This window comes from Lipotes vexillifer, unplaced genomic scaffold (assembly GCF_000442215.2).
Source record: "Lipotes vexillifer unplaced genomic scaffold, Lipotes_vexillifer_v1.1 scaffold75, whole genome shotgun sequence".
NCBI lineage: Eukaryota > Metazoa > Chordata > Mammalia > Artiodactyla > Lipotidae > Lipotes > Lipotes vexillifer.
This window is the reverse complement of record NW_006771517.1, coordinates 2,110,665-2,124,341: the sequence shown is the minus strand read 5'-3', so window position 1 is coordinate 2,124,341 and position 13,677 is coordinate 2,110,665. Positions and strand designations below refer to the sequence as shown.

The window sequence follows — 13,677 nt, the reverse complement described above, 5'->3', positions numbered from 1 at the left end:
TTCTTCTGATGCCTCACTCCTTGACTTGCAGATGGCCTCCTTCTCACTGTGTCCTCATGTGGTCACTCCTCTGTGTTTGTATCCCTGGTGTCTCCATGTGTGTCCAGATTTCCTCTTCTTATAAGGACACCAGGCAGATCAGGTTAGGGCCTTCCCTGACGACCTCATTTAAGTTTATCACCTTTTTAAAGGCCCTATCTCCAAGTGCTGTCACATTCTGAGGTATTAGGGGTTAGGGCTTCAACATAGGAATTTGCAGGAGACACAATTCAGCCCGTAACAGTTGGGTTCAGGGTTATTCATGTGTCTCCTTTTTCTGGGACCAGCAGGCACATGTTTCTGTCATGACAGAAGTCAGAGACTCCTGAGCGGACAGGGAGACAGTGGGGACCCATGATGCTCTGAAAGCCCAGGCTCAGAGCCACACACAGAACCAGCACCGCATTCCACCAGTCAAAGCAAGTCCTGTGGTGCTCTGGTTACAACTGCTACATTACAACCCCCCCTTAAAACTTAAAGGCATGAAACAGCCATTTCCTTATGCTCACTGATTCTGTAGTTCAGGAATTTAGGCAGGGCACACTGGGAACTGCTTGCCTCTGCTCTAGACTGTCTGGGCTGCCAGCTGGAAACACTCAAGGCTGTGGCCAGAATCTTCTGGAGGTGTTTTCACTTACACATCTGGTGGTTAACATTGGCTGTCAGCTGGGACCTCAGTTGGAGCCGTCAACCAGCACTCCTCTTTGTGGCATATTCCCCAGGTGTTCTCTCTGTGTGGGCTAGTTTGGGCTCCCTCAAAGCATGGTGGGTGGGTTCCAAGAGAGCAAGGGGGAAGTGTATTGTATTTTTATGATCTAGCCGCAGAAGACACATCACTTCTGAACCCTGTTGCTCAAGGCTCTCACAGAGATCCACTCAGGTTCAAGAGGGAGAGGACAGAGACCTCCCCTACTTGATGGGAAGACATCAAGGTCAATGTAAGATGTGAGATGAATGAAACAACAAGGTCCTACTGTACAGCACAGGGAACTATATTCAATATCCTGTGATAAACCAGAATGGAAAAGAATATGAAAAAAAATATATATATATATATATATATATATATATATATATATATATATAACTGAGTTACTTTGCTGTACAGCAGAAATTAACACTACATTGTAAGTCAATTATACATCAATAAAATTTTTTTTTAAATGTTGAGACATGAATGTGAGATGGGAAGTACATTGTGGTCATCTCTGGAAAATATAGACTGCCATCCACAGTCAAGTTCAACATCGATGAGTAGAGAAATGTCCTCCAGTAGAGGGTATGTGGAGAGCGTGAGGAGGGAAGGCAGAACTGTGAGCAAATAATACAAACTGGGCTTGCCTGGTGGCGCAGTGGTTGAGTCCGCCTGCCAATGCAGGGGATACGGGTTCGTGCCCCGGTCCGGGAAGATCCCACATGCCGCGGAGCGGCTGGGCCCATGAGCCATGGCCGCTGAGCCTGCGCGTCCAGAGCCCGTGCTCCGCAACGGGAGAGGCCACAACAGTGAGAGGCCCGCGTACCGCAAAAAAATAAAATAAAATAAAAAAATAATAATAATACAAACTACCACAGATGTATAGAAATAACCAACACAAAATCAAGTTGACAGAAACGAAAACTGACATGTTAAATTAGATATTGGCTAAAATTCAAACAGGGAATAAAATTTTGACATTTAGATAATCAAATGTGACCTGAAAAAATTGGACCAATTAAAAGTAATGGACATAGTAGACAATGCACAATGGCAGGAAACTGGTGAAATCAGATATAGACTAAAAATGACTGAGAGAAGAATTAAATCTTCATGGTGGCATTTACCCCATGAAACTAAGTGATTTTCATGAAAAAATAATTTCGTAAAATTAAAGTGGGAAACATTAGAAAGAATTTAACTTTGGTCATAAAATAACTGATGGAGGGATTAAATTTGTTTCATTCAGCTTGCCCAAGAAAACTCTTTCTTGATGTATTGGATTAGTGTAATTCTGATAAAAATAATTGAATTCAAAACTCATTGTCAAAATAGTCTTGGGGTAAACACATATACGAGGTCAAAACATTTGGGTCAAATTATCCTGTAATATTGAAATTTTCTGTAAAAAATGAGAAAGAAACTCAGGAGACAAATGAGGAACTAAAAAGTATTTATCTGTATGACAGATAAAGGGCTGATTTCCTTTAAAAAAAGGTTTTTTTAAACCCATCTAAGAAATCAGAAAGAAAAAAACAAGAATGCAGTAGAAAGGAAACAAAAGTCATGACCAGGGAGATTACAGAAAAAGAATAGAAATGCCCTAAACAGTTCTTAAGGAAAAGTTCAAACACACAAAAAAGAATAGTTTAATAAACCTCCATGTGTCTCCCAGGAGTCCACAATTATCTGCACATGGTCCTCATGTTCCCACCCCTGCCCCTGAATTATTTTAATAAACCCCAGGCATTATATCATTTCATTCATAAATATTTCAGTATGTCAATAAGGACTGTTTTAATATACATAACCAAAATACTATGACTAGACATAAAAAATCTTAATATTTCCTTAATATCAAATATGTATTCAGATTTCCCTGATTTCTCAAACATTTTTATTTATTTGAATTTTCTTGGAATGTGGATCAATCTTAAATCTAGATTGCAGGTGGTCATCTGAATCTTTGTCTGGTTTTGGTATCAGGGTAATTCCCTTCCGTCTATTTTCTGGAAAATATTATCTAGAAATAGTGTTACTTTTTCTTTAACCATTTGGTAGAATTCTCCAGTGAAATCATCTGGGCCTGGAGATTTGGGGGTGGGGTAGGGTAATTTTTATATTGCAAATTCAATTATCTTAGCTTTTAAAAGGCTATCAAATTATCTATTTCAGTTTGGGTAAGTTGCAGTAGGTTGTACTTTTTTTTTTTTTTTTTTAGTAGGTTGTACTTTTCAAGAAATTGGTCCATTCATCAAAGTTGCATTTATTGCTATAAATTTCCCTGTGAGCACTGATTTTACTGCATCCCATAAGTTTTGGTGTGTTATGTTTCATCTGTCTCTGAGTATTTTCTAATTTCCTTTGTGATTTCTTCTTTGACTAATTGGTTATTTAACAGTGTGTTGTTTAATTTCCACGTATTTGTATATTTTCCAATTTTCCTTCTGTTATGATTTCTAGTTTTATTTCACTGTGGTCAGAGAAGATGCATTTATATTATTTCAATCCTTTAAATTTATAGAGACTTGATTTGCGATCTAACATATAAATATAAAATATAAATATAAATATAAATATAAATATCCTGGAGAAAATTTCATATGCACTAAAGAATGTGTATTCTGCTGTTGCTGGTAAAGTGTCCTATAGATGTTTGTTAAGTCTAATTGGTTTGTAGTTTGCTTAAGTCCTCTATTTCTTTTCTTTTTTTTTTTAATATTTATTTATTTGGCTGCGCTGGGTCTTAGTTGCGGCACGTGGGATCTTTGTTGCGGCATGTGGGATCTTTTCAGTTGTGGCATGCAGGCTCTTAGTTGTGGCATGGTTCCCCGACCAGGGATTGAACCCGGGCCCCCTGCATTGGGAGTGCAGAGTCTTAACCACTGGACCACCAGGGAGGTCCCAAAGTCCTCTATTTCTTCTCATTTCCTTTTGTGTATATTTTTAAGATATTTTCTTAATGGTTACAGTTAATTACAATTAACATCTTAAATTTATAACTACCTAGTTTGAATTGTTACCAGCTTAGCTTCAATAACATAAAAATTTCTCCTATACAGCTCTGTACCTCTCCCTTTATATTTGTCAAAAATTGTATCTTTATACATTGTGTGCCCTGAAAACATAGGTTTCTAATTTTTTATGCATTTGTGTTTTAAATCATGTAGGAAATAGAGTTACAAACCAAAAATACATTAATACTACTTTTATATTACCTATGTAGTTGTCTTTATCAGAGTTCTTTATTTCTTCATGTCTTCAAATTTCACTGATTTCTGCTTTTATCTTTATTATTTCCTTCTTTCTGTTTGCTTTGAATTTACTTTGCTCTTCTTTCTCTACATCTTGAGGTGAGAACTTAGATTAATGAGTTGAGAATTTTTCTCTTTTGTGATGTATACACTTATTGTCTAAATTTCCCACTTGGCACTGTTTTAACTCTGTCCCACAAATTTTAATATCTTGTATTTTCATTTCATTTAGTTCAATGTATTTTTTTAATTTCCCTTGAGACTTCCTCTTTGACCAATGAGTTATTTAGAATTATGTTGTTTAGTTTCCAAGTGTGTGGACATTTTCATGTGGGATCTTCTAGAGTTCCCACATATGCTATACAGTAGGTTATTATTAGTTATTTATTTTATATTTAGTAGTGTGTATATGTCAATCCCAATCTCCCAGTTTATCCCTCCCTGGCAAGAGTATTTCATGGGTGTTCTTTTGCCAGGAGGCACATGCTGCCTCACTGTCCTTGTGTGCCATTGGCAGCCTTCATTGGTCATTGTGTAGATTCATTAGCTTATTAGGGGTACAGACGGCTTTCAACTTATTGAAAGATGCCAACCTCAATTAGAGGTTTGAAAATGAAATTTTAAAGTATGGGATACTATTTTTTCATCAGCCATATTGTCAGAGGTCAAAGAGTGTTAACATGGATGTTGGCAAGTGTGCAGGAGACAGGCAGTTTCACAGGATTCCGGTTTGGGGCGTCCCCTTCCAAATGACAAATGGCCCAGCAATTCTACTTCTACGAATATCCTGTGGATACACACATGCGTGTGCAAAATGATGGATCAGTGAGGTTGTTTATTGCATATTGTTTGGATTAGCGAAAGTGGCTAACCGCCAATTGTTCCTCCCTCAAGCAGAATTTCCCAACTGATATGCTACTAAGTTTCATAAGTTGTGGTAGATGTGGTGGTACCCCCACCATGTGCCTTCAGAACACCCTCGAAGGTCAGGTGCAGCTTTGGTGGACAGTTCTCACTCTAGAAACAGGTGCCTGTGCCTCCTTGACCATAGGTTTATGCTTGGCAGGAAGGAAGTGCCAAATACTGAGGAGAAATGACCTAGGAGCAGCCCTCAGCTGATGAGGGATGGGAGTTAGTGTATAAATACCTCGTGTTCTTTCCCCTAGAATGTTCCACGGGTCTTTCAAGGATCCCCTGGGAAGGAGCCCCATTGTCTGAGTTGGCAGGTTACTCATCATTGCATCCTCTGTTGACTTCCTGTCCTTCCCTGACTCACTGTCCCCACTACCCTGGGATCACCTTTTAAACTACTTATACCTGAATCCTTACTTTAGGCTTTGCGTTTGGGGGTTATCCATAATAAGGTTAGAATTAGCCCCCAGACTAGCCACCTCAGGCATCCCCAGAGCACTGGTGGTGAGGGGTGGGAGGTCTGACAGCACAGACTGATGAAGTTTGTATAATATTTATGGTGCCAGAAACCCTTCTTAAGCACTTTACAAGCATAAAATTAGCATTAAATCTGCATAACCACCCATCAGGTAGGTATAGTTATCATTCCCATTCTACAGGTGAAAAAACTCAGGCACAGAGAGGTTAAGTCACTTGTCCCAGGGCACCCAGCTAGCCCTGGAAGTCTGGTTTCAGAGTCCAGCTACTAACCACTACACAGCCTGTCTCTCCTGCGGCCCCCACTGTTCCACCAGGATGAGCTAAGCATGGCCAAGTTTGGGATCTTCCTTCCTGGACACCTAACTGCAGTGATCACCTGCACAGCATGTGGCCATCCATCTAGGAGGGCCACCCACCCTCCACGAGGACCCTCCACAAAGTCCATGGAGCCACTGGAGGAGTTTGCTTTCCAGGTGCCCAGGGAGCTTGGCACAAAGCCTAGGAGAGATTGATGTTCCTAAAAGGGATGGCCAACTAGCTGCTGGGGGATGCCTCACCACATAAATAGTTTGCAGATAAGGGCCTTATCATTGTTTTTGTTTATTGTTATTGTTTTTACAGTGCAATTGGACAGGACACAGTTGTTTTGCTTGGTGGGGTGTAGGGGGTTGGGGTTTGGGGGGAGTATTTTTCACACCAGTGCAACTTAAGCCAAGCTGATGCGGGCACTGGTCATTTCCCACTCAGTAACAAATTTACAAACCATGTAAAACGTGTAAGACAAATGTAGCAGGCCAGGCTACTACATTATGTTATATATTTTAAAATTTTATTCTTAGAAGACCGTTTTCTTTATGTCCCTATTCTGGGTACCTTAGTGTTTTAACATTGACTTCCTCAAACTTTAAGACTGACTTCTTAAAATTCTGTAGTAAGACCATTTAAAGTCATAAGAATTCGCAAGGTTCTTTATCATGAAATTATTCAAGCTAATTATCCATGTGTGAGCCTACTGAAATGGGATAATAATTTAGGAGGGAATTATACTCCATATAATTTAGGAGGGAATTAATACTCCATATGCCCTGAATTCTAACATTAGTGCATGGATATTTATTAAACATCAAAGAGGACAAACTTGTAGGGATCATATATGTTTGTTTCTATTATTGTCTATATATTAAGAAAAAGTTCTTGGGTTTTTTTTTTTTTTTTAACCTCATGACAAAGGCTGTGATGGTGGAGATAGAAAAATGGAGAGCTGGATATTATGTAATGAATTTGATCATGATATAAGTTGCTGATTTTCCTGAAAAACTTGTTAATTTTTAAAAATTGCACAAGCAATGCACACACTCATTATCTTAAACTTTTATGGAATTCAGAAGGGTGAAAGCTAACTTTAAACCCTTGGCTTGCTAAAAGATTTTTGAAAAGTCATAAATAGGTACATAAATAGTACAAAATACTATTTTAACATCTACTGAAATACCGTAAGGATTTTCTTTGTGAATGTTACGGTACAATGAATTACATCGAAAGATTTCCTATATTGAGTCAATCTTGTTTACCTGGAATAAACCCTACTAGGTCATGAACTATTATTCTTTTAATATGTTGTTAGATTCCATTTGTTAATATTATACTTAGAACTTCAGCTTTGCATGTTCATAAGTAAATTGGCCTAGAATGCGCTTTCCTTTCCTTGCCTTCCTGCCTCCCCTCTCTTCCTTTGCGTTATACAGCCTTGCTCCGTTTTAATAAGTTATATAATTTTCTCCAAAAAAAAGAGTTTGAAAGCTCTAGGTCATTTCCTGTGTTCTGGAACTCACAATTATTTTAAAATACCCAAAATGAAAAAGTTCATTTGGATTCAAAATCCACTTGATTACAACACTGTATTTGTCAATTAAAGAAAGGGAAAAACTATTAAAACATTAAAATATAATTTCAACTGTAAGTTCTGGAATGGCTTAACATTTTCTTTTGTCACCCACTTGAGGTTACAAAGTCTTGTCAATGCTGACTACCAAGAATTTGAAGAGATCATTGTTAATAAACTTTGATCAGGAACTGTGTAAACCATTTTGGTCATAAAACCTCATATAAAAAAGTTGTGTTCATAGGAACAAGATCAAGTGTCTCAAGGAAAAAAATTTAAATAGTGTATTTAGATATATTAATCAAAGTTAATTCTTCATATCTGATGAAATATGTTGTATTTCATCTCTCATCATAAAAATATATAGAAATGGAATGAATTTTTCTCCAGGACCCATATAGACAGTCCAAAACCACTTCCAGCTTTTCCTCAGTGTGCATTTCCAATACTTTATGTGTGTGCCATGGCATGTTTAAGGTTGGAATCACCGAGTTCAAGGTCTAGTTAAAAAAATGTGGAATATTACATGGCTAGAAAAAAGAATGAATCTGCCATGAGTTAACTGTTGAAGCTGCACAACAGTGGGAGATTCATGTATGAACATGGAAACTTCTATAAGATACACTATTTAGGTGGGAAAAGCAAGGCACAGTGTATCTGTTACCATTTTTGAAAAAAATAAAAGGATCAGAATATATTTATATTTATGTATTATGTGAAAAGACGTTTCTGGAAGGATATCAAGAAACTGGGGAGGGGACTTGAGTGGCTAGGGTAAGGGATGGGGGCCAGCGTCGTGGGCCTATAAGTGGCGGGAGCCTGGAGGCTTTGGAGAATGGTGACCTTGAGCCCTGAGAGAGCCGTGGCAAGCTGTGAATCCGGTACCCAAGGGGTGGTAGTGTAGACGTCCTTCTGGTGAGCAGGACAGAGGATGGAGGACGCCACGGAAAGCTGGTCAGGCGGGAGACAGTGGTCATGGGCACGCGCAAGGGCATCTGGGGTGAAAGCGGCTTTCAGCTGGCAGCCCCCGGCCACCAGGGGGCAGTCAAGCTCGCTCCTGGAAGCGGGCAGGGACCCGAGGCAGGTCCCCCGCCTCCAGGCCCGCCCCCCGGCCGGAGCTCCCGCCTCTGGAGTCCTGCTCCCTTTCCCAGGCCCTTCCCCGACCTCCGGCTACAGCCACGTGGAGCTCCGTGAGGAGCACCTCCTTCTTCCTCTTGGGGGTCCGCTTGATGGCGGGGTCATCGATGCCTCCCCCCTCAACTTCCAGTCTTCGTTAGGTTATCTTATTCAATTTTAACCACAATCACTTGAGATGGGTACTGCTATCCTACCCGTTTCATAGATGGGAAAGCTAGGGCATAGAGAGGCTAAGTAACTTGCCCAAAGACCAGGAATGGCGACCCAGGATACACCCCTGGCCTGCCCACTCTCAGAACTGGAGCGTTAACCAAACCATGGCTTCTCCACTCTGCTCCCCCTCCAGAACCTTCTTCACATAGCAGCCAGAGGGTGCTTTGGGGGCTCTAAGTGGTGTAGCACTCCCTGGCAACCTCTCTCTGGCTCTCACTGCCCTCAGGACCAAGTACAGTCCCCTCATCCCACCTGTCTGGCATCATATTGACCCAGGAGCCCCCAGACACACCAACTTTTCTTCAACCCGGAGAAAACTCTTGCTCATCCTGTGCATTTGCTTCTTCTTCACCAGGACCACTCTTCTTGCCTTCCTGCTTCTTTTGGATAGCTCTTATAGATTCTTCAGGCCCTGGCTCTGATACCACTTCCTCCAGGGAGCCCTCCCTGACTCCCAGACAGGCTCAGGTTCCGTATTAAATGCTGGTAGAGCACTCACTATGAGCCTCTTGTGTTGCACTGGCCTCAGATGTGTGCTTCATTTTGTGATTATAATAATATCATTATTTCAAAACCTCAAAATCACCCTTGGTTCCTCTTTCTTCCTAGAGCTCTCTCCAATACATCAGCTGATCTTGTGGGATTATCTTTAAAATGTTATCTCAAGTCTGACCCCTTCTTACCTCCTTCCTCACTACGTCCTTCATGTCTTGCCATGCTTCCTCAGGGTCATCCTGTTTCCACTTTTGCCCTGCAACAGCCGGCCATCCTTGTATTCGTCTGGCTGTCTCCCCGACCAGAATGGAAGCTCCATAAAGGCAAGGGCTTTGTTCCCTGCAGGATCCCCCGTGCCTAGGACTGTGCCTGCACAGAGCAGGGCTCAGTAAACACTTGCCAAGTGGCCATTTGACTGTTTCTCCCACTAGAATGTCAGCTCCTGAGGGCTAGGACTGTGTCTGTCCTGTTAATACACAGCCCCAATGCCCAGCACACAGCAGGTGCTCAATAAAAACCCAGTGTACAGGTGGAGAAATTCAGGCCCAGAGGAAGAGACTTGTCCAAGGTCCTTCCCGGAGAGCAGCAGAGCCAGCACCGGTACCCAGCTCTCCTGAAGCCCCTCTGCCAGCCAAGCATCCCCTCCTTTCCCTGTCCCAGAGCACGCAAAGAGCCCAGGCCCTTTGTTCACCAAGTCAACACAGTTTATTACTGAACTGCACTTTCACTTTCACACAGACTATTTCAAAGAGCTGGAACAAGTGTGGGGTGGGGGTTGGGGGAGGGACAGGTGCCCCTCAGGAGCCAGGACCCCCGGCTGGCTTCCCCGGACCAGGGCAGGGGAGGGAGCATCAGGCCGTTCAATCTCCGGGCACCAGCTCTCCACGTGCACACGCACAGCAAGCCAGCAGCTCCTCACACATAAATACAGACACGCTTAACAAAAATAGTATATCATCTTCACAAGGAATAAAAATTAGTCTCAAATATGTACAGCAGAGAGCCCAGGGTGGCCAGGGCTAGGCCAGGACCCCCAGGGATGAGACAGGCCATGGGTGGAGCAGAGGAGAGAAGGAGGCCTGAAGAGCTCCTGGCCAGGCCACCCTGACCTTGGCAGCCCGGCTGCCCAGGCTGAACGGGGGTGGGGCACAAATCGATCAGGCCAGGCAGGACTGGCCCCTCCAGCCAGCCCTACCTCCACCCCACGCACAAGGCTCTCTTTCCTGCCCTTCCTGCCTGAGGTAGGGAAGACCCCAGGGCTCCCACAGCTGTTCCCCGTGGCTCCCCCTCACCTCTGGGTGGAGGCCCCTGAACCCCATGGGCAGCAGCCCAAGGCAAAGGTGCCACAGGACGATTTCCTTGCAGGAAGCGAGGGAGCTGAGGCCATAAACAGCTCTGGGGCACCTATCTTGGGCCCAGTCGGTCCCTCAGTCGTGGTCATGGGAGCCGGTGAAGGGGAAGGGAACTGGGGTGGTGCTCAACTGCAAGGGCCACCCAAGCTTTGGCATGGGGTGCTTCCTGCAGCTACAGCTCCCCCATCCCAGGTGGGGCTGGCCTCTAGCCAGAGGCCTCTAGAGGACACTGGGATTGAGGGTAGGGACTTTGGCCAGGCCAGAGGTGGGGAGGGGGTCCTGGTCCTTGTTTCTTTATCCCAAGCAGCCTGAATCCCTAATTAGTCAGAAGTGGCCCCTAAGCGGCCCTTGGAGGGTGGGGATAAATGGAAGGGGAGCCCAGGTCCGGGAGGAGGGAGAGACAGGAAATGATCAATTCTGAGGCCACAAACATCAAAATGAAGGCAATCTAGTCTCTCTTTCTGGGGAAAAGGGTCAGAAAATTTTCCAGCTCCCTGGCAGGAAAGCATCCTCAGTGAGGCTAAGGGGGCAAGGGGTTCCACCAATCAGGCAGGGCTCTGCAGCCCCCAGTCACAATCCCCCCAAACCTGTCAGCTTCCACGGGGCAGATTCTGGGGAAATTCTGTGGGTTTTGAGGCTGGGAGAACTGAGGTGTCGGGGAAGGCGGCTTTCACAGAAGCATGGTAAATTCTAGAAAACTAAATGAGGGGACCAGGTCTAGGCCCAACCCTGTGACGTGTGGGTGGCCGTGGGCTGCATGTAGTGGTTCTCCCTGGTGGCGACGGTGGCTGGACGGAGGGCTGTGGTGAGGGCAGGATGGCGGTGGGCGGGTGAGTGGGTGGTCAGTGTCTGGTCATTTCCGACTGAAGAGCGAGCCCAGCAGAACCACGCCAGCCACAGTCATGCCCGTCAGGAACCAGCGGTTGAAGCGCTCCTGGCCCTTCCGGCTCTCGGCTGCTGCATTGTTCCCGTAGAGTTCCACGAAAGTGTCCTGCAGGGAGACAGAAGAGAAGGGAACATGCTGTTCGAGTCCTCAACAGTAACGTGGCTGGGACAAAGGGGGACCATCTGCATGCGATGGCCTTGGTGAAATGAAAAACTGTAGCCGTCCATGCCCACTCTGGGCCAGATAAAGGGTCAAGGGCTGCCCTTCTTCCTGACCCTCAGTTGGGGACAGCCAGCCCGTTTTGTTGCTGAGAAAACAGGTGCAGAGAGAGGGGGGGGCAGCTAGGAAGCAGTACTTCAGAACCCGAGCTGCGAAGAGACAGGCAGGGGGTCAGGGAGCTGCAGGACGTCAAGGGCCTGGAGCAGGGTGGAGAGAAGAAGGGAGATGAGCGTGCAGGGGTGAGCGACAGCTAGACCACGTGTGCTCTGGAAGCCTCCTGGAGCCTGGAGTTGAGCCCAAGGGTGGTGCAGAACCACCAGGCCTCAGCCTTTCCACTGCGGCAACAGAGGGAGGGAGGGAGAGAAAAGAGCCAGGGCTAAATTCCCAGAGTGATTCAGGAGCAGAGCAGATCTGGAGGGAGCCTCTGACCAGGGCAGGCTGATGGGTGGGCAGAGCAGGGCAGAGTAGAGAGGGCAACAACAATGCAGGACTGGGATGGGGTCTATGAGGCCCTGTCCCCCACCCCAGGGGGTGTGACCCTGGGCCCAGGAGGAGGTGAGCAATAGCCCTCTCCCTGAAGCTAGTCAGGAGGGAAGCACGTGATACAGGGAAGGAGGGGCAGTGGGTTAAATGACCCGGCCTGGGGTGGAGTCAGCCTGTGGAGCAGGGAAGGGGAGCTTGGAGCGCTCTTTAATGAGTGTGCTTCGCACCCTATCTGTCCTTTAATCCTCTCAGCAATGCTGTCTCTCCCCACTGACAGACCAGGAAGCCTGGCCTCTGAGCACTGAGGGACTTGATCAGGTCACTGAACTCTGTGGTGGAACCAGAATCCAAACCTGGTGCCTGGTGCCTAGAAATCAGTGTGCTTTGTGTGCCTTGAGAGGGAACAGATCACTGGCTGGTTCCAGAGACTGTGTTCTTGCCTCTCCACCAAGAAATCACAACATGGGCCCACACTTCTACCTGGGCCCGACTGGCTGAGCCACCAGGCGGCTCCCTCAGACAGCACCTGCAATTTCTGGTTGGCCCCAGGTCCCACCGGCCAGTTTGCTCACTGTGATATCTGCTGGGCCCTACTTCTAGTCTCGATGACATCCCCTAACTCCACGCCAAGAAGATTTTTTAAAACGTAGGTCAGATCGTGGCACACAAACAGCTTTCCCTTGCACTTAGAAAGCCAGCGTCATGTCTGTTCATGTCTCTGGTACCTAGCAGAGGGCCATGCGCACTGAGCTGCCACCCTGACTCAAAGAATCCGTAACATTTATTAAACCATTAGGGAGGTAGCAGTGATGCATGAGCCAGAGCCCTTCCAGAAAGCTCACCATCTACTGGGGAAAAGGCATTGGGAGGGGAAGGCAGGCAGGTGGGGAAAACCCCACCATTCAGACCATGTCACCCCACCATCTCAAGCTCTCCAAGGATCCCCATCACACACGGAATCAAGTCCTCACCACGGCCCGCGAGGTCCGGTAGGACTCGGCCCCTCCCCACCGCACACTGCATTCTAGTCGCACTGGCCTCCTTGCTGTTCCTTGAACAGCCGCTGAGCTCCGGACCTGCTGCCCTTGCTGCCTGGAGCACTTGACCCCAGGCTCCCTCATTTCACTCCTAACTCTGCTCAAATGTGATCTCCTTAGAGATGCCTTCCCTGGCCACCCTGTCTAAAATGGTACCCACCACCCTGATCTCTCTCTACCTATCCCCTTACTTTGCTTTATTTTCCTTCTCAGCACTTTTCAGAAGCAGAGCCTACCCTTGGTTTTTGTTTTGATTTGTCTCCTGCAGTAGTCATGGCTTGATGAGGCAGAGAGCCTGTCTTGTTTATAAATACCCAGAACAGTGTCTGGCACATAGTTGGTGCTCAATAAATACATGAGTAGAACAAAGGTCTTACATGTTTTCTAAGTGCCAGACATTGTCATCCCACTTCACCTTCATCAGAATCCCCAGATGTAGCGATCTGAGCCCCATTTCACAGGTGGAACAACTGAGGTTTAGAGTCGGAAAGACCTTGCCTGGGGTCACCCAGCTAACAGGTGGCAGAGCTAAGATCAAAACCCAGGACTGCCTGGCCCCAACCCAAGTGCTGCTACAGCAGGACACTTCCCTAT

General features: G+C 45.6%; 1 protein-coding gene and 1 non-coding gene across 5 annotated transcripts in view; both read right to left on the bottom strand.

The window, feature by feature from the left end:
* Positions 1-3,560: 3,560 nt before the first annotated feature.
* Positions 3,561-3,633, bottom strand: TRNAG-CCC (transfer RNA glycine (anticodon CCC)). The gene has a single exon. It is a non-coding gene; the product is annotated as a tRNA-Gly (tRNA).
* Positions 3,634-9,792: 6,159 nt separating this feature from the next.
* Positions 9,793-13,677, bottom strand: part of BCL2L1 (BCL2 like 1) — a 52,605-nt gene continuing 48,720 nt past the window's right edge. For all 4 annotated transcript variants that reach the window (XM_007446871.1, XM_007446872.1, XM_007446873.1 and 1 more), the window contains exon 3: positions 9,793-11,449. In XM_007446871.1, coding sequence (XP_007446933.1) covers positions 11,312-11,449 — 138 coding nt within the window. In that variant the 3' untranslated portion in view covers positions 9,793-11,311. The remainder of the gene's footprint in view (positions 11,450-13,677) is intronic.